General features: G+C 36.0%; 1 protein-coding gene across 8 annotated transcripts in view; it reads right to left on the bottom strand.

The window, feature by feature from the left end:
• LCLAT1 (lysocardiolipin acyltransferase 1) overlaps positions 1-27,469 on the bottom strand; it is a 194,295-nt gene that overhangs the window by 74,911 nt on the left and 91,915 nt on the right. For all 8 annotated transcript variants that reach the window (XM_076000648.1, XM_076000647.1, XM_076000645.1 and 5 more), the window contains 2 exons: positions 8,784-8,930; positions 3,476-3,592 (listed from right to left, as the gene is read on the bottom strand). In XM_076000648.1, the coding sequence (XP_075856763.1) occupies positions 3,476-3,592; positions 8,784-8,930 (264 nt within the window). The remainder of the gene's footprint in view (positions 1-3,475; positions 3,593-8,783; positions 8,931-27,469) is intronic.

The following is a 27,469-nucleotide window of genomic DNA, read 5'->3' as shown; positions in this document are numbered from 1 at the left end:
TCATCAGCAAAGAGTGAGAGTTTCTTCTCTTCTGTCCCCATTTGGACGCCCTTAATTCTGCTCTAATGTCTGACTGCTATAGCCATGACTTCCAGCACTATGTTAAATAGAAGTGGAGAGAGTGGGCAATCTTGCCTGGTTCCAGTTCTAAGTGGGAATGCTTTCAATTTTCCCCCATTCAGTATGATCAGCTGTGGGTCTGTCATATATGGCTTCCATCATTTTTAGCTAAGCCCCATCTATGCCTATTTTGTTAAGCATTCTTATCATAAAAGGGTGTTGAATTTTGTCAAATGCTTTTTCTGCATCTATTGATAGGATCATATGGTCTTTGATTTTGCTTCTGTTTATGTGGTGAATTACATTTATAGATTTGCATATGTCGAACCATCCCTGCATCTCTGAAATGAAGACCACTTGGTTGTGATGGATTATTTTTTTTGATAAGCACCTGGATTCAGTTAGCTAGGATTTTGTTGAGAATTTTTGCATTTATATTCATAAGGGATATTGGTCTGTAGTTTTCTTTTTTTGTTGCATCCTTTCCTGGTTTTGGTATCAGGGTGATGTTGGCTTCATAAAAATGTGTTGGGTAGGTTTCCATCCTTCTCAATGTTGGGGAATAATTTCTGCAGGGTAGGCACCAGTTCTTCTTTGTAGGTATGGTAAAATTTGGGTGTGAAACCATCTGGTCTGGGACTTTTCCTTTTAGGAAGGTTTTAATTGCTGTTTCAATTTCAGTACTTGGTATTGGTCTTTTCACGAATTCTATTTCTTCTTGGTTGAGCCTAGGGAGGCTGTGTGTTTCTAAGAATTTGTCCATTTCCTCCACATTTTCCAGTTTGTGTACATAAAGGTTTTTATAGTATTCATAGATTATATCTTATATCTCTGTGGCATCAGCTGTAATATCTCCTTTATTGTTCCTGATGGAGTTTATTAGAGATTTGTCTTTTCTCCTTTTCATTAGTGTAGCCAAAGGCATGTCAATAATGTTTATTTTTTCAAAGAACCAACTTTTTGTTTATTAATTCTGTATAATTTCCTGTTATTTCATTTAGTTCTGATTTGATCTTAATGATTTCACTTCTTTTACTGGGTTTGGGGTTGGTCTGTTCTTCATTTTCCAGCTCTTTGAGTTGATTCATTAGGTTGCCTATTTGTTATCTTTCTGACTTTTGGATATGGGCATTTATGGAAATAAACTTTCCTCTCAGGACTGCTTTAGCTGTGTCCTGATTTTGATAACTTGTGTCTCCTTTGTCATTTAGTTCAAAGAATCTTTTGATATCCTCATTTATGAAGTAATCATTCAGCAGAAGGTTGTTTAGTTTGCATGACTTTGTGTAGAACTGAGGTTTCTTTTAGGGTTGATTTCTACTTTTATTCCACTGTGATCTCAAAAGATACATGGTATAATTTCTATTTTTAAATTTTTTTTGAGACATGCTTTGTGCCCTAGGATATGGCCTATCTTAGAGAATGTCTCATGAGCTGATGAGAAGAACGTATATTCAGTGGTTTGGGGGTAGAACGTCCTGTAAATGTCAGTCAGGCCCATTTGTTCTAGAGTTCTGTTTAAGTCCATTATTTCTTTGTTAATTTTCTGTTTGGAATATCTGTCCTGTGCTGTCAGTGGGGTGTTAAAGTCTCCAGCTATTATGGTGTTGTTGTTTATCCATTTGTTTAGACAAGTAGAGTTTGCTTTATGAATCTGGGTGCACCTAAGTTGGGTGCATACATATTTAGAATTGTTGTGTCTTCTTGTTGAACTGTACCCTTCACCATTATATAGTGACCTTCTTTGTCTTTCATTACTTTTGTTGATTTAAAAACTAAGTTATCTGAAATCAAAACCACCACGCCAGCCTTCTTTTGGCTTCCGTTTGTTTGAAATATTGTTTTTCACCCCTTTACCTTTAGTCTGAATGCATCCTTGCAGGTGAGATGTGTTCCTAAAGATAGCAGATACTTGGCTTGTATTTTTTTATCCATTCTGCCAGCCTATGTCTCTTGAGTGGGGAGTTCAAACTATTCACATTTATTGAGAGAACTGATAGGTGGGGCAGATTTCTGTTCACTCTGTTGGGTAGAACTTTGTTGCTTTGTTTTTTCTCTTGAGCCATTGTGGCATCTGGCCTTTGATCTTTAGCTTTTGAGTGGTTTTACATTCATGAGTGTTTATTGTGCTGATTTGGTTATCACATTTTTTTAAAAAATGCGTTAACACTTTGTTTGTGCCTCTCCACTCCACAGTCATGAAGAACTTTGTTCACCATGAGCTTGTGTGGGCAGATGGACACTAATTACATACAATGTGACCATCAAGCCCTCAAGTCCATGTGGTATTGGTTGTAACCTCAGAATTTCAAAAGCTAGTCAAATTAATAGGAACAACATTTTTGGCTTACTGTGCCATGTGATTTTAGATTGATTGTGTACATTTCTTTAAAATCATGGGTACCTAGTAGTAAAGAAGCTTCATTTTGGCAGGTTACACTTTGTATCTTAAAGCACATTAAACCCTTATAGGAACCAAGTGTGATACTATTTAGGGAAAGAAGTAAGAACATTATACCTTTTCTTACATAATGGTTCAAGACCTTTCATGTTAGTCACAAACAGTTTTATAACAATGTAGCAATTACCAGATGAAAGTGTTAATTAGTCCGGGACATTACCATTATATGATATGGCTTGCTAGAAATCAGAGGAGAGCACAATGTGTGAACAAGATTCTTCCACTAGGTGACTCCAGGCTTTGAAATGTTCTTGAAAAATAAACACTTTGGAACATATGGATATACAAACAAATAAATATGCACACTATAATAAAAAGTACAATTGGATTTTTATGTAACAAAAATATCAAAGCATAGACATTTAAATGGGCGTGATACCATCAATGGAATCACCATTGATGTCTATGCTCTTGCATAGACATGGCCTGAAACAAGTGTGAGGTGGTAGTATGAGCCACAAACCAGGAGGCGCAGAATCTTGAGGCTCTATCCTGGACTTGCAAGACTAGTGGAAATTTACTTACCACGTTGAACGCCTGTTCTATTTATTTAGAAAATGGAAGTAGCAGTACTTGCCTTCCTACCAACCTGAGTTACTTGGTAAAGTGAGTGGATTAATGAATATAAAATTATTTTTTAAGCTACAAAGAACTATAATGATCTGAAACAATGAGAAAATTATATTTGGTTAGTATAAGTGTTAAGACATTTTTGCTACTTTGAGAAATATTTAAAAATGGAATTATAGTCTAATTCTGTGTGTTCCAAAAACAGGGAAAAGGTTTCACAAATATTTTATTATAGTATCTGGGATCAACTTAGGATAAAAATACAGCATCACATTTCTTGAGATAAAGTATACAAAGTGCTTTATAAATTCTAAGGGACTATATATAAAGCTTAGCAATATCTGCCACTTTCATAAAAAAGTACATTTTGAGATGGGTGCTTACCTTCTCTTAAATGGTCTACAACAAAAGTAAAGCCTGTAGTTCTTGGATGTAAAACATATTCATATTTCTGAAGTCCATTCTTTTCAGCAAATTCATTACTTCGAGCCTTGCTGTTTTCTAAACAAAATAATAGACCATTAGAAGCCATAAAATAAAAAAAGATAAGTGAGGTAAGGGAAGAAGCCCAGAATTTCTTTGATAAAGATGGAAGTTAATTGTTTTGTAATTACTGAATACAGTACACTGAGTCAAATGAGAAGACATACACATTTTTGATGGATCCTTACAAAGATCCCAAATCTACTTATTGGAATTTAAAAAATTTTATAACAAGGTATTAATAGACCTTTATAAGTTTCCTGAAATTCATATTCAAATTCTTAAAATTCTTTAAAAGATTTCAGATAGTCCATATTCAATGAAAGCTGAAATAATAATACTAAACAAAAATGTTCATAAAATAATGCTTCCATAATAAAATTGAAATACTAAAATATAAAATGCTAATAAAGTAAAAGTAAAAATTAATAAAACATAAGGATCTAGGCATCCAGAAGAAATAACTAACAATCAAATCTATCAGGTCAACATTTTTTAGAAACCCAATAATTTAGGGCTTCAATGCAAAGTATAAAATCTGCCTTGCTCAGGCACAGAGCATGCTAATATTACTAACCAAAACCACTCCACAACAGAATAGGCACAAGATTAGCACATCATGTACAAACATCTGAACATGGTTTGGCTGAATATAGAGTCAAATGTATGTTCTAATTGTTGGCAAAAACTTTTTTCCATTCCATGAGGTAACTTTGCATGTTCCAAGAAGAACCAAACCCATTATTCAGCAAATACATTTGGAAAAAGTAAAGTGTTCAGAAATTTGGTCTCTCCTGGGAGAGATCATGAAATACCTTCTGATGACAACAGATGTTAGAACCTGCAATCTTCAGCTGTATCCTGAATTTATAAACTACTATTCCAAGTCACAAGAAAAATACCTATAGAAACACAATTTTACTAGGAGTAAATTTAAGAACATTGAGTCCTCAAACCTTCTAAAACCACAGATGCATTCCATAACACTACATATTCAAAGAACACTCCTATAGAAAGTATTATTTCATTTTATAAGAGAGGAATTGAGTCAAAGAATAAATACTCACAGATCCCCCGGCAAGTCAAAAGTAAAGGCCCTAAACATAAAAAGTAATAAGCTCTTCTCACATTTATTTGAGCATATCATGGACATGGCACTACAAAACAATATTTATATTATATTCAGCTGACATGGGATTAGGAAGCCCAGAACACCACAAAGATGAGTAGTAACTACTCTTTAGTTTGCTCTTCTAGTTTGTCAGAGACACTAGGGATTCTGAATACAAAACTGAACTGCTGAGAATGTGAATACACATCTAAATAATTCTAAAACAAACAGTCACAATGTGGGAAAGTAAAAATAATCAGAGACACTGAGAGATGCAGATTTTACCCTCCACCCCCACTTCATCTAGCTATGCCCAAACTCTGTTATTATTACTAACTACACTAGCATCCCACTTTCCAACCACAACCTCCTGTCTTGTCAGCTCACTCCCTGTAACTATCCCACTCAGGCACTCCTTCCATCCCACAGGACTTCTGGCTACTCTGCTGTTCTCAAACAGCTGGGCATGTTCCTACCTCAGGATCTGTGCAGTTGCTGCTCTTCACTTTGCCCAGAATGTCTTTCATCCATATAGCTGCATAGTCTTCTGCTTTGTTCATTAGACCCTACTTAACAAAGAGGCTTTTCCTAACCACCTTAAATACAATATTAATAGCACCCTATGCTCCTTCTAATACTATCTCCTTATCTTGCCTTATTTTTCTGCAAGGCATTTGTGACAACCTGACATATTTTTACTAACTTATTAGTTTATAAGCTTCATGAAGTAGGAACTTTATTTCGTATATAAAGCTCCAGGCACTTAGTAATTAAAGAAGTTTGATGTATAAGGGTGTTAAATTATATGTGATATATTTGTACAACCTAGAAACAGCTTTTCTTTCCAAATCAGGGAAATGGAACTTGAAATTATGGTATACCAATTGTGATTGTTAATTTTATGTGTCAACTCGACTAGGCCATAGAACATAGGTATTTGGTCAAATCTTATTCTAGATTTTTTGTTTAGGCACTTTTTTTTTTTAGACGAGACTAATAGTTACATTAGTAGACTGAATAAAGCAGATTACCCTTCATAATGTGAATAGACCTCATCCAATCAGTTGAAAACCTTAATAGAAAGAAGTGCCCTCTTCGTCACCATAAGGAAGAAGGAATTCTGCCTCCAGACTGTCTTTCGACTTGAAGTGCAACTCTTCTGTGGATTCTACTCTGCAGATTTCAAACTTGCCAAGCCTCCACAATCAGAAGACCCAATTCCTTAAAATAAATCTCAATCACTCTCTCTCTATACATATCCTGTCGGCTCTATTTCTCTGGAGAACCCTAAATAATATACCCATATAATAGGAAACTACCTAATCTTTAAGACACATTTTCAAAGAACAATGATGTGAAAGATTACAATCTAACATTAACTAAAAAAGGAAAAGTGTGATCTCAATTTTTATAAGAGTATGTATACATGTATATGTATGTGACTAAATGACCAAAAAGAAATGGACCAAAATTAGAACAATGTTCATTTGTGGGCAGTGGGATTTATAGCAATTTTTGTGCATACTTCTGTGTTTCTAAATTTCCCTAAATTAATATATATTACTTCCATAAAAAAGAAAAAAGTTATTGCCAACAATAATATATGAAGACAGAAAGTAAGTTATAAAACATTCTCTCTGGCTGAAAAATCCAGCTTTAAAGTTAACTGTTATAACTAAATACACCTTTTAATTAACAGATACTTTATCCAAATTGGAGCTATTTTCTTAAATCTTTCTTTCCAACTAAATACAAGTATTTGTATAATACTGTTTAAAAATTTTTTTAAACTTCAGGATCAGTCTGGTTTCTCTATTTGGCAAATAGTCTGGCTTTTGTAAGTTGGCCTTAAATGTAAATACCATTTGAACTTAAAAAAAATATGCTACTACATCATGTAATGGCGAGTACTCTGGACTCCAAAAATATGCAAGTAGATGTAAAATTCATCATCTATGAAAGAAACTGAGAAAAAATATAGAATGAAAAAAGTTTTACATATATATTTTGTAGACTCTATAAGTCTAATGTATGAACATATTAACACCTAGTATACCAGAGTAGCAGTAACACATGACCTCTTTTTCCATTAGCATTTATTTACTAATAACTTTCTAAGTTGCCATTCTTTAGTTTATATTTTGGTATTCACAAATATAAATATATCATTTCAGTAAATGGCTTCCTATACTCTATATTTATTAAGTGAAGCTGATACTTCAATATCTAAACTTAAGTATTATACATTCTAAGTATTATAAAATTTAAATATGGCTACCATTATAATAGTTCAGTTCTGAGAATCAATCAACTTACAATGATATATATTCAAGGTTAAATAAAAGGCAGCCAATATTATCTTCAGTATTATCTTCTTTGATACAACTACTTTTAGAATTTTAATCATAAACATACACTATACAGTAAGCATATAATTTAGAGATTTGCCTAGTATATCCAAATTGCCTTGTTTCATTTAGCTCATTTCTATGTGCAATAGATGAGTTAAAAATCTTTTTGTTGGTATCTGTGGTAAAAGTTTAATACCTTAATTTCCCTTAGCCTATCATGGCTCAGTCACCCATTCATTTTTATTTAAATATTTGTATAATTTGTATTTTTCATCTTGAACTCTCTCTTTTCTCTTTGGGTAATGGTTTTCATAAATTACTGTCTACAGTGTGAATTAGGATGTTCATTTACCTGTTCTCTCTTAAATTCTAAGGGTTGTCTTTTTCAGTATCAAGAATTTGGAAGAGAAGTTCATGTTCCACCTCACCATACTACTTGTGATTTTTAGACTTCATTTCTATCGTGCTTTAGTCTCTCTTCCCTCATGGGGCAGACCTTATCTACTAAATCCTTCTCTCAAATTCTGCTGTATCTTTCTTGAAGTTATCAGAAAATTAAAGGTAAATTTTGCTCTTTTGAGTCCAAGGATTCTACAGAACTGTTTCCTCTCTAATTTATTCCCTCCATCCCTCCTAGTATCAATCAGAGCACTTCTATTTTTATCTATCTTATCTGACATCCTAGATAGGAGGCTTCATCTGCAAAAAAATGACCTGTGGTTTAAGAAAGTATGAAAGCCATCGATTTAGTAAAGATGACAAACTGTACAATACTTTTGTTTTTAGTCTTTGTAAGAATTCTTTGAAATCCATTGGCATTTTCAGCCTATACAGTTTAATATTTGGGCAGATAGAAAAGTTATAAACATGTCCTCCTGTGCCCTTTCTATAACTCAATTTTTCTTCAGGAAAGGACAAAGCCTTTCCTGCCTATAGTAGGTATATGGCTTAAATATCAGGAGAAAGGTAACATTAACTTAAATCAACAATAGTTGAAATTACTTACCATCAGTTATTTTTCTTATAAGGAAGACCTTGTAAAAGGGTCTAATGGATAAATAAATACCTTGGAAGAGGACAAGAGAATATATGGAACATGCTGGAAAAACTTTACCTAAACATAATTTTATTTTATTTATTTTTTTAGAGACAGGGTCTCACTCTGTTCCCCAGGCTGGAGTGCAGTGGCGTGATCATGGCTCACTGCAGCCTCAAACTCAAGCAATACTCCTGCCTTAGCCTTCTGAGTAGCTGGGACTACAGGTGCATGACCCCATGACTGGCTAATTTTTTTTCTTATTTTTTCAGAGATTGGGTCTTGCTATGTTGCCCCAGGCTGGTCTCAAAATCCTAGTCTCAAGTGATCCTCCAGCCTCAGCCTCCCAAATCACTGGGATTATAGGCATGAGCCACTATACCCAATCTAAAACATGATTTTAAAACTAGTCTTATAAAGGTGAAAGGCTAATATTTTAAAATATATTCTGAGGCTTACAAATATAAACCTCTAGGATAGCAAGTGTGACATAATAGTGACCTCTTGGGGTTGCCTATTGTAAATTCAATAGGCTGGAAACCAGGAGTTCTGTGTCCTGATGTGCTATTGTTATCTGAGTGACCTTAGGTGTGAGCCATTAATCTTATTCGTGTTTAGTTACTTCATGTGAGGAATAAGAAACTTAGATTAGATGATTTATAAGCTCCTTTGTGTTTTAAAATTTTGTGATCCAAACCCAGGCTACCTTACCTGTGAGATCAGTCCCTTCTGGGAATATGAGGAGTTGAAGTGGTTCACGGATATCACAAAAATAATCAATCATGTCTTCAAAATGTCTCTTGTCATCCTTCCATTTCCTATGAATGAAGATATAGGCAGCAGCCTGCATGGCCCAACCTAGAATCAATTTTAAAAGTATTTACATTCAATTTTACTGCCAATATCCACATATTATTGAATATTTCAGTATTTTTGGTTTTACTATCATTTATTACTATAAGTATCTCATGATAAATTCAGCACTAATCTTGAGTTAAATAACTAACACATATACCAGAGAATACTGTGAAAGGGGTTTGATAATCTCGAGGTTTGCAGAATCCTCAAAATATCTTTTCAAGTCAAAATTAGCTATTAAAATATCAACGAAAAACTTTCCCTAATTCTTACAACTAACTTGTCCAAGAGTTTAACAATCCTAACTAAACAGACATTTTAACCAAGCTACCTACAAGAACTAAAAGAATATGTGTTGTCAGGCTTATAGAGCAGTAAGCAAAGGATTGTCCTCAGTTCATGTACATCAGCATTCTGTTTAATATCTGCCTTTCTATACTACCCAATTTCTAAATGCAACCAATTTCAATGCTAGCCATGTTTGATTTTATTTAAAAGAAATAAACTAACCACATTATCCAGAGTGTACACTGTGACTACAGTCCTTTTCCCTAGGGAAAATTAAACTTGTTACTGAAGAGGTAGACATGTTTTATATTACTGGCCATCTCCTCCTGGCACAGACAACTAGAACTGCTGTGGTAGATACTTGACTCAAAGTAGCCAATCCATGGTGTGTTCAAAAGCCGAAGTCGCAAGAAAAGCTTGGGCCAAACATAGTAAATATCTAGGTTACCCAAATGTTCTTCCTCATAAATTTCACCTGGGACCATGCAGAAAACAAACAAGTTGGTAGTATAAAGTCAAACAGATGAACAAAGAACAGCAGTAGCTGAGGCAAGATAAAGATAGCATCCAGGAATGAAGGTCAAAAACTGAGCTGAGCTGAGCTGACTAAAGCTGATTTTGATTCGTAACAAAAGGCAGTTTTAATCTCCACAAATCCTGGCCAGTCTATGGATCCACATCTTGGATATCCACGAGACTTAAGGTCTTTTATTGCCATGCATATCTTTTAATATACCGTCATTATTTCAGCTGGCAGGGATGTGTGGTGCTTCCTTGTAAACAAAGAACACAACTAAAACAATAGCTATCATCATTTGGCCAATATGATAGTACCATGTGAATATATAAAATGATCATTAAATCATTTGTCAATGATTTAAAAAACACATACATATAACTAAGACTTTATTTGGTTTGAGACAATCTAAACTAGAATACTGTATTCTATAAATATAAATGAGCAAAAACACAAAAAAATTTCACTTTAGTTTATAGGTCTTGCTGATAACCATCCAAGTATGCCTCATTCAATATATTGTCAATCACATCCACCAGTGTTGGACTTGACCCCAGGCTTGCCACTCCCACACACCTACCCTTCATCTGAGGACACCTAGGCCCACAGTGCAGCGTGTGTGGGTGGTATAGCTCTGGAGTGAGACTGTCATATACCAGCTGTTCAACCTTCAGGCCCCAAATGGAAATGAGCATAATGTTGTAATAGTATTTATTAATACCTGATAGGGGCTGTTGTGAGAAATAAATAAGATTACCTAACAGAGAGCATTCAATAATAGGTATATATCATTATTATGATTAATAAGTTTTAATAATATGTACAACATATTAAGTACTCTTTTGCCTGGTTCCTTTTGTTCAACATTTTGTCTATGAGATTAATCCACGTTGTGTGTAGTATTTCCTTTGCATTGCTATGTCAATTATATGAATATACCAATTATATGAATATACCACAATTTATTCTTTTGATGAAGATATATTGGCTATTAAGAATAAAGCTAATACAGATATGCTTATACCTGTCTTTTGTTAAATATGAGCACTCAATTCTGTTGAGGAAATACCTAAGCAGAACACCTGCATCATAGGGTTTATGTATGTTCAGCTTTAGTAGATAGCACCAGTTCTTCAAAGTGATTTTACCAAATGACACTTCCACCAGAAACACATGTGAGTTCCAATTATTATATCTATATCCTCACCAACACTTGGTCTTATGAGTCCTTTTAAATCTTAGCCATTATGATTCATCTGTAGTAGTTTTGATTTGCATTTCCCATATAATTAATGATGCTGGGCACTGTTCATATTCCAATTCCAATTCAAAATTCTACATATCTTCTTTGTGAAGTACCTCTCTGCCCATTTTTAATTGAATTGTCTAACTTTTTCTTACTAAATTCTAGGAAACAAAGTCCTTCATCAGATATATACACAGACACACACATATATAATTTTTTCCATGATTTTTGTGTCTCATTTAAGAAATCTTTTCCTACCCCGAAGTCATGAAGATGTAATACCATGTATTTTTCTAGAAGTTTACTGTTTTAATTTTTTGTTGCTGTGAGGTTTTCTTTGTTTTGTTTTGGAGACAGGGTCTTGCTCTGTCTCCCGGGCTACAGTGCGGTGGTGTCATAATTCACTGCAGCCTCCAACTCCCGGGCTCAAGTGATCCTCCTGCCTCAGACTTCTGAGTAGGTGAGACTACAGACACATGCCACCATGCCTGGCTAATTTTTCTATTTTTTTTGTAGAAACAGGGTCTCACTATGTTGCTTAGGCTGGTCTCGAACTCCTGGCCTTAAGCAAGCCTCCTGCCTTTGGCCTCTGAAAGTGCTAGGATCACGGGTGCAAGCCACTGTGCCTGGACTTACTGTTTTAACTTTCCCATTTCAGTCTATAATCTATCTCAAATGAATTTTTGTGTATTATATGAGATAGAAATTTAAAAGTCTTTGTTTTATGTATAAATATTCAATTGACTGATACTATTTATTTATTTTTTTTTGAGACAGAGTCTCACTCTGTTGCCTGGGCTAATGTGCCATGGTGTCAGCCTAGCTCACAGCAACCTCAAATTCCTGGGCTCAAGCGATCCTTCTGCCTCAGCCTCCTGCGTAGCTGGGACTACAGGCATGTGCCAACATGCCCAGCTAATATTTTATATATATTTTTTAGTTGTCCAGTTAATTTCTTTCTATTTTTTTAGTAGAGACTGGGTCTCGCTCTTGCTCAGGCTGGTCTCAAACTGCTGAGCTCAAACCATCTGCCTGCCTCAGCCTCCCAGAGTGCTAGGATTACAGACATGAGCCACAATACCCAGCTGATACTATTTATTAAAAAGACCAAAATTGTTAATTTAAATAACAAAATGTTTTAAAAGTATTATACAATAAATACATATTACTATAAAAAGATGTCAAATAATACAAAAGTAAATAGAATGAAATATGAAAGTCCTCCTTTATCACTACCATTTCTCTCAGTCCTCCTAACAAAAAACAAATCATAATCTGTTTTTTGTTAATCATGTTTAATAATTTGATGTAAATTCTTCTAGTTTTAAAAAGTTTGTTACATATATGGTTGCTGCTTTTACAAAATACAATGGTTCCAGTTGACTGGTCATAAAACACACACACACACACACAGAGACACAGGATCATACCTTCTATATTGTTCTAGAATTTGTTTTTTTCATTAACCATGTCTATACATACAGATCAACATCATTTTTTCAATAACTGTATTGTATTCTCTAATAGTAATTCTGAAACCAGTTTTCTGCTTTTATTCTAAACTTATGGACTGAGTGTTTTGTGAAATACAATAAAGTGAGTTTGTTGTACTAGAAAAATAATCTCATACATGGATGTTGTGACAATGTCACAGTAATATAAAAGTTTCTAAATACTTATTCTACTTCTGAACTTATCTCATTGTGGATCAATACTAGTTTGCTTACTCATACTGTTATAAGAATCACACTTTATGTAGCACCATTTATAATGTAGCTATACCATGGCTGACTTATCTAGTACCCTGTTATCATTTAGGCTATACCCAATCTGAGAATTTCTTATCTTCACTAGAAAAGTTTACTCTGATTCCAATAAATGTGAAAACTATTTTCTTTTGCTGGGATCTTCTTTTTATGTTTTCTGTTTGTTACACTTCTTTATGATTTCTTGTCCCCAGCCCTAGTCTTCATTTTTCTCCCCTCTTCTGTCTTTAGTTAAAATTACTTTTCCTTGCCCCTTCCCTTTGTTTTCTAATGGAGAGGTCAGCAAACTGCGGCCCATGGATCAATTCCAGTCCACTGTCTTTGTATGGCCCACAAGTTAAGAAGAATAATATTTTGTGATAATGAGAAAATTATATGAAATTAAAATTTCAATGTTTATAAATAAAGTTTTATAGGAACTCAGCCATATCCATTTGTTTATTTGCATTGTCTATGCCAGGTTCTGATGACAGAGTGGAATAGATGCCAGAGAGACAGTATAGCACACAACCTAAAATATTAGTACCTAGCCCTTTATAGAAACAGTTACCACTCTTAAAATTTTTTCACCCTTCCATTTTGAGTGAAAATATAACCTATAATTCTAACATTACTGAGTTACATAATAAATAATCTTTTCTAAATGGAAAAGTATGCTCTCAATTCTACCACTATTTAAACAGTAGGGTTTTATTTTAAATTTAAGTTTAAATTTCTTAAAATTAAAATAATAGGGGGAAAAGGGCATTTATTGAAACCTTAAAATCTGTTCCCCCATAATATGCCGAAATAAAAAAAAATTAAAAAAAAAAAAAAAAAAGAAGATACAGGTATGGGGAAAAGCATTTCTTCTGCTCTCTGAACGCTAGGGTTCCAAATAAGAACCAGAGAATGACCTGGGCTCAGTGAACCTAAACAGGGATCTGTCCCAGCAGCTCAGGTAAAAGACACAAAAAGTCACAGCAGCACAGGATTTACCAACTATAATCACTGAGCAAATCCCTTGGGATTTAAGAATTACTAAATCATGAAGAAGCTTTAAGAGAAGTTTCAGTAGAGAAGTGTGGGCAGAAGCCAACACCCACAGGGTCAAATAGAGAATGGAGCATATCTCACTGATTTCTTGTAAAGAATAAACATTTCATTTTATTTGCAAAAAAAAAAAATATATATTAATAATACAAAAAATCTATGCTTTGTCTTGTCTTGCAAGATTTATAGAAATCATCCAATAGTTCAAAAAAATTGCTGTTATTACCATATTGCTATAACATACTGTAATTGCATAATTGTTGTTAATTATTATTAAAGTAATACATTGCTAAAACTTCACAGAAACATTTTTAATTATTTAGACTTAACTTTAAAGTTTCTGCCTTAACTCATCATTTCTTATAGCCTATGTCCTTCTGTTAGTTCTCCTCAAAATAATTTTTTAAAAATGTTTGAGTCTCTGCATTCCTGGAAGGTATTGTTTTGTTCTCAATTTTGGAAGCTATTTGGCTAAAAATAAATACAATATGAGGTTCCAAATAATTTCCCCTTAGAATTTCAAAGCTATTTGCCACAGTCTTCTATTGTTTAATATGACTAGTAAGATATCTAGCTATACAAATTTGTGCAGATAACCTAATTTTTCCTAATGAGATAATTTACTTCTTTCCTCTGCAACCTTTTATGACTTTCACTTTACCCATGGTTTTACAGAATTTCTCATTTGACATTGTATCCAATCACTAATTTGATCTTCAGCTGCATCTGTCCTACTAATTGAGTTCATTTTAACAATCATATTTTTCATCTTCAAGACTTGCAATTGGTCCCTTTTCACAGCAGCCATTTTTTATGAATAATATAATTAAAATAAAAATAATATTTATTTAATGCTTACTATATTCCTGGTATTGTTCTAAGCATTTTTCATTCAATTAATTCTCAAGCAAAACCTATGAAATAGGTAAGATTAATATCCCTACTTAATAGATGAAGAAACTGAGGGACACTGAGGCCTAAATAACTGGTAAGTGGTAAAACTGGGTTTCAAACACAGGCAGTCTAACCTCAAAGCTGATGTTTTAAATCACTATACTGAGCAGCCTCTGTGCAGATACACTTGAATCTAAGATCTCCTCAGGGAATTATTAAATATTCTTCAGAGATTAGACCTTCCAATTCTTAGTACTAGACTCTCTTTAAACATATGCATTTTCCTTGAATCTTTATTAATTCTACACTATCTTCATATTTGTAAAGGATGTTCTAGACTGAATAATACTGACAAGTAGAATGTATTTCTCCATTCCAAATGATAGTATCTGTTGCTCCCTTGGGGGAAGGAAGCAATTTTGCTTTAAAAAAAAAAACAACTTTTCTAATAGTCTGTATATCTTACAGAAATTTCAGACCAATGCTTTTGAATCTTTTTTACTTCCTTTAGCTTGAATGTCCTTCTCTATTTCCCATTAAAAAAATCACAGGAACAGTCTGCAAGAGCTTTCCCCCCATATCACTATTGTCAGTGCATATTTTATCTGTGTTTAAAGTAATACTCAATTTTTCTTAATGTTCTTGAGACCCTGAACACACACATGACATTTACTTCATATTTCTATGACCTGATTAATGACAGTGTAATTTATATCTTTAAAATTAGTCTATATATATAACTTGTCTTTTTCCTATTTTTCCACCATAGGACAGTCTGTCTTTAACCTGAATTTTTCAGACAAGGGCTATGAGTCTGGCAGGTTTATAAAGATAGAATCTGTACATACTGGCATAGCTCTGCTACCACTATCTTCTCTCTAAAACTCCATTTACGTTATCAGCCACTACCTTCTTAAAGCAGGTGTGAGTAATCCCTGAGCATGCACTATTGTCCAAACCTAGTTTTCTTTGACTTTTCATTCTCTTTTATCAAGTTTTAGAGTTGGCTAGGGGGAAAAAAACCAACCCTACTTACTGGAATGTATTTTTAACATCATGCATTCTTTCTCAATAAAACATAAGGCTTTTCTTCATTTTTTTTCTTTTTTCATTTTAGAGTAGATGGATATAGTTAAGGGAATCATAAAAACATCTGCACTACTCACCTACTGCTCTAAAAACTGGACGTCAGAGATAGGTTAAAATTTATCACTGTTATCCATGTATTCATTATGATATCTATTATGGAGCAATGAATGTGACACCAGAAATAAAAGCAATGTGGAAGAGACAGACAACTGTTCCCTTCAACACTATTTTCAATCCTGAATAAAGGATGTGGAACCATAGCAGTGCTACCCACAGGTCTCTATAAAATAAGAATAAATAATATGGACAGATGCTAATTTTATCTAAACTTATATCACCAAGATGAAAAATACTGCATTTACTGAGTGTGTACTTGTGGATAACAATAGTAGTTATCCAGATAAATCCAGAAATTAACAAGTAGTTATATGTCTCAAATTTTCAATTTCTGTCAGGGTGCTAAATGCTATATAGACAAAGTTAGGGAAGACCTATTTACCCTGAGCTCACATTACAAATTAAGTAATGTTCTCCACATTCTTCTTCTAAGATTATCTCCATGAAGGTTCTGGCTTTTAAAACATTGCATGGAAGCAGACAATTTTATGATCTTTTTCCAGCAATGATCCTATTACAGTATGCTGTATCATTAGGTTTCAAATGTGCCTGTGCTAAAAATACAAGATAGAAATCAAAGTATAAAATATGAGCAAACAAATAATATTCTAAAGCAAACTTAATCTAAATATAATTTCAAACTTGAATCACAAAATGGAGAAAACTATCCTTACCACAAATTTCACTAAACTTCACAAAGGTAGAAATTATCATATAATACCTACAGATTATAGAAATTCTTGCTTTACATTAGGGACATACATATTTATTGATGGCTTTTGGTTGGCAAGATAAGGCTACTTGGTTGTGATTACAATTTGGGGATTCATGTTAACATGGGACCAAAACATTTATCTTTCATACTGTTTGAGATTTGCCATTTGATCAATTTTCTAGATGAGCCACCATCTGAGCTAGCACCTCCTGTTACAAAACTGATACCTAAACTAAGTACATTACTAGCTTTGCACACTGAAAGGACCTATAATCAAATACATCCCAGCAGCAATTGGCCTGTGGTAGGCAGAATAATCACATGCCTTTCATCCCCAAGATGTCCACATCCTAATTCTTGTAACTGTGAATGTGTTAGGTTATATGGCAAAGGAGAATCAAGGTTGCTAATTAGGTGAATTTAGGATAGGGAGATTATCCTAGATCATTCCAACAGATCCAAAATAATCACAAGTATCCTTAAAAGAGGAAGGCAGAAAATGACCCGGTATTAATGTGAAGACTCAACCAGCCATTGTTGACTGTGAAAATGGAGGAAGGAGCCATAAGCCAGGGAATGTCACTAGAAGCTAGAAAATGAAAGGAACCAGATTCCACACAGAGCCTAGAGAAAGGAATCAGTATTGCCAATGCCTTGATTTTAGCCCAGTGGAACCCACATCAGACTTCTTACCTCCAGAACTGTAATGTAATAAATTTTTGTCATCTAAGCCACTCTATTTGTGGTACAAGTAGCAATAGGAAACTAATATAGAGCACGACCATTACCCAGATTTTACTTTCTCATACCACTACTCAAGAAAAGGAACTAGGGGTCCTCAGAGAAATGCTGAGTTCTAGAGCTGGGGCAAGGAAAATAAAAGATGAACTTGCCGCACCTTGTAGTGCCTTAAAATAAGTGGTTAGAAGAAAAAAGACGGGGGTATGTTAAAAAGACACAAAAGCCAATCTTCAAAAACTTCCAATGGCCAAAACTGGAACATTTACAGCAACAAGATAAACAAGAATAGTACGAGATTATAACCTAAAGAATAAAATAAATATTGATGAATCCATATTGCTATAGTTAAATAAATAAATAACTGATGGGCAAATCTTCTTTACAGAATTGGAAATAACATATATGGATAACTCTCCATTCCTGGAGGTAGAGCCTAATCCCCTTAATACTCCCAGCCTTTGAGTGTGGGCTATTCTTAGCAGATAGAGTATGTAAACGGGAAAACAGTAACTTTACAGTGGAGAAACCAGTTACCACCTCAACCAAGGAATTAAGATTAACATCCCTAGTGTTAAGTTGTGCTGATATCATGAACCTGACATAATGAAATGAGAAGGGCATTTAACCTCTGCAGAATTTTTCCCTCAAACCCTAACTCCAGTCTAACATGAGAAAACATCAGATAAACCTAAATTGAAGGACATTCTAGAAAATGTTCAACCAATACCATGAAAAGCAACAACAGACCCACAAAATGAAGGAAGAATGAGGAAGAAAAATGGCTGAGTAAAGGTAACCTCCTGGATTCCTGCTCCCAGAGAAAGAGGCATAGATCCTGGTCTCCTACACGAGTGGATCACTCCCCGACAAGAACAGCATTGTGATGCACCAGAGAATCAGCGTAGGACACACAAAACAGGAAGAAAAAAAGGTGAATGGGAGATAGGATCGCAAACTCTGGAGAGTGGGAAACAAACAATAGAGAATAGAGCATGGGACTGCTGCACCCCCGGGCCAGTGAGTGAAGTGGGATTATACCCACATGTGAACCTCTTGCTTCCCCATGGACCTACACACCCACTCAGACAGGGACCTGCCTGAAGTCATGCAAAACTGCAGCAGGAGGCGTGGTTCTGTGGAGAGGAGACAATACTGGGAAGCTTCTTGAACTCCTTGGAACTCTGTGCCAAGACTGCAATAAATGAGGGAGGGATCCAGTCTGAACTACTGCGGGAGGTAGTTAGGAGACAGGTAACTTGCCTCTGGTACCCAGCGGATCCAGACCTATGGAGGTGATCACTAAGTAGGGGACTCTAATCTGGAAAACACTTGGGGTGAATAGGCCTGCTCAGCATGGGTCAGTAAGAGTGAGAGCTCCTGCTGGACAGGCATGAGACTGTGGGAGGGCGAAATAAAAGAGACAAGGGGGCCTCCTAATGACCCAGCACCCCAATCCGGCACCTGCCAACTCCCGAACATTCTTCTGCAGTGCTAGCACTCAAGGGCAGCAGTAGCCATTGTTGGGGTCCACAGCCCAGCCACTGCAATGTGATACAGTGTGTTGGGAAGCTCCATTCCCCCAGCCCAGGGACTCTTGAGACAACCTTGACCCTTACATGATCGATGATCAACTAGCCAGGACTGCCTTGATGAATGAATTCTGAACACTTCCCTAGTCGTGAGGAAGCTAACGCCTGCAGGATTTACAGGCTCTGGGGCACCAGGCAGACTAGGGAACCAGCTCCTCCCCCTAGCCAGCATCTTTCATGCCAAAAGTGGTAGGCTCCACCCCTGGACGTAGGGTAAAAAAAGAAAAGCCACTTTCTCTGTGATTAGTGTGAATCTGCGTGGCCTTGGCGCAGATTAATAGCTGACAGCGAGTCCGGGCGCCGTGGCTCACGCCTGTAATCCTAGCTCTCTGGGAGGCCGAGGCGGGCAGATTGCTCAAGGTCAGGAGTTCGAAACCAGCCTGAGCAAGAGTGAGACCCCGTCTCTACTATAAACAGAAAGAAATTAATTGGCCAACTAATATATATAGAAAAAATTAGCCGGGCATGGTGGTGCATGCCTGTAGTCCCAGCTACTCGGGAGGCTGAGGCAGCAGAATCGCTTGAGCCCAGGAGTTTGAGGTTGCTGTGAGCTAGGCTGACGCCACGGCACTCACTCTAGCCTGAGTAACAAAGTGAGACCCTGTCTCAAAAAAAAAAAAAAAAAAATAGCTGACAGCGCAGTGACTTTGCTTTTCAGACTGGTTTAGGTCACCCAATAGGATCATAACGCTAAGGCTGGAATTCTGCCCCAGTCAGCTGCCAACAGTGAGGTCTGTGGTCTGGGAACAAAGATCCACACAAGAGGCCACAATAGGCTCCCCAAGTAACCCCTCCCATCAGGGGTAACCTCCCAACTGTGGTGGAAAAACTCTGAACAATACAATAGCGGCTCCCCCTAGCAGCAGATCAAGCAACCATAGAAGTGCACACATCCAGGATGCCTCGTTTGTATAGCACCTATAGGAACAGAGGCTACACAGGACCTGTTACTTCCCAAATGAAAAAGCTCCAACTGATCAAGATGGGAAGAGCACAGTGAAAGAACTCTGGAAGTATGAAGAATCAAATGGAAAGCACTCTCCAAAGAGTAACACCAACTCTCAAGCAATGGTCATTAACCAAATTCAGAACATTAAAATGACAGAAGAATTTCAAATATGGATTGTAAGAAAACTCAATGATATACAAGAAAAAATAGATAAACAACACAAAGAAACAAAAAAAAAAAACAAAACAATCCAGGGCTTGGGAGAAAAATTCACTAACAAATTAAAATATTAAAGAAAAATCAAACCGAACTCCTGCAAATGAAGAATCTATTCAACTAAATAGAAAACACAGCAGAAAGCCTCAAGAACAGGGTAAATCAAACAGAAGAAAGAATCTCACAGATTGAAGATAACACCAATTAAATAAGTTAGTCACAGAGATACAGCAGAGAAATGAGAGAAAAGAGCAAAGGTTATAAGAAATGTGGGATTACATGAAGAAACCTAACGTGAGGCTGTAGGGGATTCTGGAAGGGGAAGAAGAAAACACGGAGGAGTTGGATAAGCTATTTGAAGATATAATTGAGGAAAATTACCCAGGCCTTGCTAAAAATCTAGATATCCAAGTACAAGAAGCTCAAAGGACCTCTGGGAGATTCAATGCAAACAGAAAGACACCACAACATGTAATCATCAGACTGATCAAAATATCAACTAAAGAGGCCCTTCTATGAGCTGTAAAGTGAAAGAAGCAAGTAACATACAAATGAAAGCCAATCCGAATAACGCCAGACTTCTCTACTGAGACTTTACAAGCAAGGAGAGACTGGGGCCTCATTCTCACACTTCTGAAACACAATAATGCCTAGTCTAGAATCTGGTACCCTGCAAAACAAAGTTTTATATAGGAAGGAGAAATAAAGACATTCTCAGATAAGCAAAGACTGAGGGAATTCTCCAAGAGAAGACCAGCCCTCAAGGATGTACTCAAAACAGCAATACAAACTAATTAGCATAATAAACACTCAGGAATGTAAAACCACTCATAAGATAAAGATCAAAGGCCAGATACCACAATGGCTCAAGAGAGAAAACAAAGTTCAACCCAACAGGATGAACAGAAATTTTCCCCACCTATCAGTTCTCTTAATAAATGTGAATGGCTTAAACTCCCCACTCAAGAGACATAGGCTGGCAGAATGGATAAAAAAATACAAGCCAAGTATCACCTATCTTCAGGAACACATCTAACCTGCAAGGATGCATTCAGACTAAAGGTAAAGGGGTGAAAAACAATATTTCAAGCAAACGGAAGCCAAAAGAAGGCTGGCATGGTGGTTTTGATTTCAGATAACTTAGCATTTAAGCCAACAAAAGTAATGAAAGACAAAGAGGGTCATTATATAATGGTGAAGGGCACAGTTCAACAAGAAGACACAACAATTCTAAATATGTATGCACCCAACTTAGGTGCACCCAGATTCATAAAGCAAACTCTACTTGATCTAAACAAATTGATCAACAGAAACTCGATAATAGCCAGAGATTTCAAAACCCCACTGACAGCACAGGACAGATCCTCCAAACAGAAAATTAATAAAGAAATAATGGACTTTAACAAAACTCTAGAACAATTGGGTCTGACTGACATTTACATGACATTCTACCCAAAATCTACTGAATATACGTTCTTCTTATCAGCTCATGGGACATTCTCCAAGATTGACCATATATTAGGACAGAAAGCAAGTCTCAAAAAATTTTTAAAAAACATAGAAATTATACCATGGATCTTCTCAGATCACAGTGGAAAAAAAGTAGAAGTCAACCCTAACAGAAACTCTCAGCTCTACACAAAAACATGGAAATTAAACAACCTTTTGATGAAAGATTACTTCATAAACAAGGAAATCAAGATGAAAAGCAAAAGATTCTTTGAACTAAATGACAAAGGAGACACAAGTTATCAAAATCTGTGGGACACAGCTAAAGCAGTCCTGAGAGGAAAGTTTCTTTCCATAAATGCCTATATCCAAAAGTCAGAAAGATCACAAATAGACAACTCAATGAATCGACTCAAAGAGCTGAAAAAAGAAGAACAGAACGAACCCAAACACAGCAGAAGTAGTGAAATCATTAAGATCAAATCAGAACTAAATGAAATCGACAACAGGGAAACTATATGGAAAATTAATAAAACAAAAAGTTGGTTCCTTGAAAAGATGAACTAAATTGACACGCCTTTGGCTAGACTAACGAAAAGCAGAAAAGAGAAATATCTAATAAGCTCCATCAGGAAAAATAAAGTAGAAATTACAGCTGATGCCACAGAGATACAAGATATAATCTATGAATACTACAAAAACCTTTATGTACACAAACTGGAAAATGTGGAGAAAATGGGCAAATTCTTAGAAACACACAGCCTCCCTAGGCTCAACAAGAAAGAAATAGAATTCTTAAACAGGTCAATATCAAGTGCCAAAATAGAAACAGCAATTAAAAAACCTTCCTAAAAAGAAAGTCCTGGAACAGATGGTTTAACATCCAAATTTTACCACACCTACAAAAAAGAACTGGTGCCTATCCTGCAGAAATTCCACAACATCGAGAAAGATGAAATCCTCCCCAACACATTTTATGAAGCCAATATCACCCTAATACCAATACCAGGAATGGACACAACAAAAAAGAAAACTACAGACCAATATCCCTTATGAATATAGTTGCAAAAATTCTCAGCAAAATCCTAGCTAAGTGAATCCAGGTGCTTATCAAAAAAATAATCCAGCCGGGCGCGGTGGCTCACGCCTGTAATCCTAGCTCTCTGGGAGGCCGAGGCGGGCGGATTGCTCGAGGTCAGGAGTTCAAAACCAGCCTGAGCAAGAGCGAGACCCCGTCTCTACTATAAATAGAAAGAAATTAATTGGCCAACTAATATATATACAAAAAATTAGCCGGGCATGGTGGCAAATGCCTGTAGTCCCAGCTACTTGGGAGGCTGAGGCAGGAGGATTGCTTGAGCCAGGAGTTTGAGGTTGCTGTGAGCTAGGCTGACGCCATGGCACTCACTCTAGCCTGGGCAACACAGCGAGACTCTGTCTCAAAATAAATAAATAAATAAATAAATAAATAAATAAATAAATAAATAAATAATCCATCATAACCAAGTGGGCTTCATCCTAAAGATTAGGATGGTTGAACATATGCAAATCTATAAATGTAATTCACCACATTAACAGAAGCAAAAGCAAAGACCATATGATCCTCTCAACAGATGCAGAAAAAGTTTTTGACAAAATTCAACACCCTTTTATGATAAAAGCATTTAACAAAATAGGCATAGACAGGACTTACCTAAAAATGATAAAAGCCATATATGACAAACCCACAGCCAACACCATACTGAATGGGGAAAAACTGAAAGCATTCCCACTTAGAACTGGAACCAGGCAAGGCTGCCCACTATCTCCACTTCTATTCAACATAGTGCTGGAAGTCCTGACTATAGCAATCAGACATGAGAGTGAAATTAAGTGTGTCAAATGGGAGCACGAGAGATCAACCTCTCAATATTTGCTGATGATATGATATTATATCTAGAACATCTCAAGGATTCAACTAAGAGATTCCTGGAATTGATAAATGCATTTAGTAACATCTCAGGATACAAAATCAATGCACGCAAATCAGAGGCATTTCATATACGCCAGTAAGAGTCAAATTGAGGCTGGGTGTGGTGGCTCACACTTATAATCCTAGCACTCTGGGAGACCAAGGCGGGAGGATGGCTCAAGGTCAGCAGTTCAAAACCGGCCTGAGGCAGAGCAAGACCCCCTCTCTACTAAAAATAGAAAGAAATTAATTGGCCAACTAAAAATATATAGATTAAAATTAGCTGGGCATGGTGGCACGTGCCTGTAGTCCCAGCTACTCGGGATGCTGAGGCAGGAGGATCACTTTAGCCCAAGAGTTTGAGGTTGCTGTGAGCTAGGCTGATGCCATAGCACGCTAACCCAGGCAACAGAGTGAGACTCTGTATCAAAAAAAAAAAAAGAGTCAAATTGAGAAGCAAATCAAAGACTCAATACCCTTCACAATAGCAACAAAGAAAATAAAGTACCTAGGAATATATTTAACTAAGGAGGTAAAAGACCTCTACAGGGAGAACTATGAAACACTGAGTAAGGAAACAGCAGAGGACATAAACAGGTAGGAAACCATACCATCCTCGTGCATCAGCAGAATCAACATTGTTAAAATGTCTATATTACCCAAAGTGATCTACAGATTCAATGCAATCCCTATTAAAATACCAACATCATTTTTCACAGATATAGAAAAAATAATTTTACGCTTCATATAGATCCAGAGAAGACCCCATATAGCAAAAGCAATTCTAGGCAATAAAAACAAAATCAGAGCTATCAATATGCCAGACTTCAAACTATACTACAAGGCTGTAGTAATTAAATCAGCTTGGAATTGGCACAATAAAAGGGACGTTGACCAGTGGAACAGAACAGAGAACCCAGAGAGAAAACCATCCTCATGTGGCCATCTAATTTTCGACAAACCAGACAAAAACATACAGTGGGGAAAAGAATACTTATTCAATAAATGGTGCTGGGAAAACTGGATAGCCACATGTAGAAAACTGAAATAGGATCCACACCTTCCACTTTTCACAAAAATCAACTCACGCTGGCTAACACACTTAAACCTAAGGTGTGAAACTATTAGAATTCTAGAGGAAAACGTTGGAAATACTCTTCTAGACATTGGCCCAGGCAAAGAATTCATGAAGAAGACCCCAAAGGCAATCACAGCAACAACAAAAATAAATAAATGGGACCTGATCAAACTAAAAAGCTTCTGCACAGCCAAAGAAACTGTCATGAGAGCAAACAGACAACCTACAGAATGGGAGAAAATTTTCGCATACTACACATCCAGTAAAGGGCTGATAACCAGAATCTATTTAGAACTCAGAAAAATCAGCAAGAAAAAAATCAAAAAACCCTATCAAAAAGTGGGCAATGGACATGAACAGAAACTTTTCAAAAGATGACAGAATAATGGCCAACAAACATATGAAAAAATGCTCAACATCTCTAATCATCAGGGAAATGCAAATCAAAAGCACAATGAGCTATCACCTGTCTCCAGTGAGAATGGCCTTTATCAAAAAGCCCCAAAACAATAAATGTTGGCATGGATGCAGAGAGAGAGGAACACTCCTACACTGCTGGTGGGACTGCACACTAGTGCAACCTCTGTGGAAAGGAATATGGAGATACCTTAAAGCGAAACAAGTAGATCTATCATTTCATCCAGCAACCCTATTACTGGACATCTACCCAAAAGAACAAAAGACACTCAATAAAAAAGACATCTGCACTCGAATGTTTAAAGCAGCACAATTTACAATTGCAAAGTTGTGGAAACAACGCAAGTGCCCATCAATACAGGAGTGTATTAATAAAATGTAGTATATGTTTACCATAGAGTACTATTCAGCTCTAAGAAACAATGGTGATACAGCACCTTTTGTATTTTCCTGGATAGAGCCATTCTAGTAAATGAAGTATCCCAAGAATGGAAAAATAAGCACCACATGTAGTCACCAGCAAATTGGTATTAACTGATCAACACTTATGTAGACATATAGGAATAACATTCAATCTGATGTTGGGCAGATTGGAAGGGGGTGGTGGGGATGGGTATATACATAAATAATGAGTGTGATGCACACCATCTGAGGGATGGTCACGCTTGAAGCTCTGACCCAATGGGGGGGGGCAAGGGTAATATATGTAAGCTTAACATTTGTACCCCCATAATATGCTGAAATGAAAAAAAAGAAAAAGAAAAAAAAAGAACTTGTTCTTTGCTTCAGGAAGCTGACTTTGCTCTCTGAAACATTTATGGACATTCCCTGCATAGTGCCTTACAGAAGATGAGCACTGTCATTAAATCAGGCTTTGAACAACATTTCAAGAATCTTATCTTTCAGATGCTTTAATTGGAAATTTGATTGAGCATTAAACTCAACACATATCTCCATTTATCTTAATAAAAAGAAAACTTCCTTTAAAAAAAAATGAATGAAGACGAAGGAGACATAATGACTAAAACAATGCAGTAGTCTCCATTAGATCCTAGAACAGAAAAGGACATTAGTGGAAAAAGTGGTGAAATCTGAATAAAGTCTATTGTTTAGTTAAATGTATTGTACAAATTTAATTTCTTGTTTTGACAAACATACCATGGCTATGTGAGATGTTAACATGTTTTTGCAAATTTTCAATAAACCTAAACTTATTCCACATAAAAAGTTTACTTTAGAACTGCGGTCCCCAACCCCCGGGCCATGGTCTGGTACCAGTCTATCAGGAAACAGGCCTCGCATTACCACCTGAGCTCTGCACCACACCCTACCCCATGACACCCTATCCCTCGACCCCTGGTACGTGGATAAATGGTCTTCCATGAAACTAGTCCTTGGTGCCAAAAAGGTTGGAGATTGCTGCTTTAGAACATTTATTTGTTGATGTAAACTTCTGCTTAATTAAAAATACAAATAATGGCCACTTTCTATTCTAAAATGAAGACCTAAATATTCTTACTTGGAATTCACTTACTATGCCATAATGCTGGATTGTAATGGTTGAAGATTATCGGTAACATTTCTAAGATACAGTTTTGACATTTAATTTTGGAAGAATAGTTTTAGTTCTTGGCTATATAATATGTCCCTGCCTGGTATTCATTACACAATGATGTAACACTCAGAAACACCTGATTTCAAACATCAAGAAAATATTTTATGTTAGATTTATTATATTAAGAAATACACAAGGTCTAGGAAACACTATCACTATGGACAGGGAAGAAAAAAAAAACAAAAGAAATACACAAGGGAAATAAGCCACATAGCTTCTTAAAAAAGATTATGACATATATAATAAATACAACAGCTAATTCATTTTCTCCCCAGTCTTGCAATGTTGTCTTTCTCTTTATTTTTGTTTATGATTATTATTATTATTTTTGAGACAGGGTCTTGCTCTGTTGCCCAGGCTGGAGTACAGTGAGATCATCATAGCTCACTGCAACCTCCAATTCCTGGGCTCAGGTGATCCTCTTACCTCAGCCTCCTGAGTAGCTAGGAATACAGGTGGCATGGTACCACACTTGGCTAAGTTTTGTATTTTTTGTAGAGACAGGGTCTCATTATGTTGCCCAGGCTGCTCTAAAACTCCTGGCCTCAAGCAATCCTCCCACCTTGGCCTCCCAAAGTGGTAGGATTTCAGGTGTGAGCCTTTTTCTTTAAAAATTCCATCACAGTTTACAGATAGTTAGCCACAAGAGAAAGAACTACTAAAGGCACTGGAGTCAAATTATCTATCAAAATTAAAACTTCTCTTAAACTAATCCTGTTACAGAAGCACACTTTTTCACCTTCCTGTTAGTATAAAAAAGAAAAAAAAGAAAAGAAGAAAATAAAATAAAAGCACACCTTTTAGATCATTTTGGAATGTAATTACTATCTTAAGCAAAGGAATTTCTTAATTTTCAGCAGACCTGGGGGT

This window comes from Microcebus murinus, chromosome 3 (assembly GCF_040939455.1).
Source record: "Microcebus murinus isolate Inina chromosome 3, M.murinus_Inina_mat1.0, whole genome shotgun sequence".
Taxonomy (NCBI): Eukaryota; Metazoa; Chordata; class Mammalia; order Primates; family Cheirogaleidae; genus Microcebus; species Microcebus murinus.
Note: the sequence above shows the minus strand (reverse complement) of the source record. Positions and strands in the feature narration are given on the sequence as shown.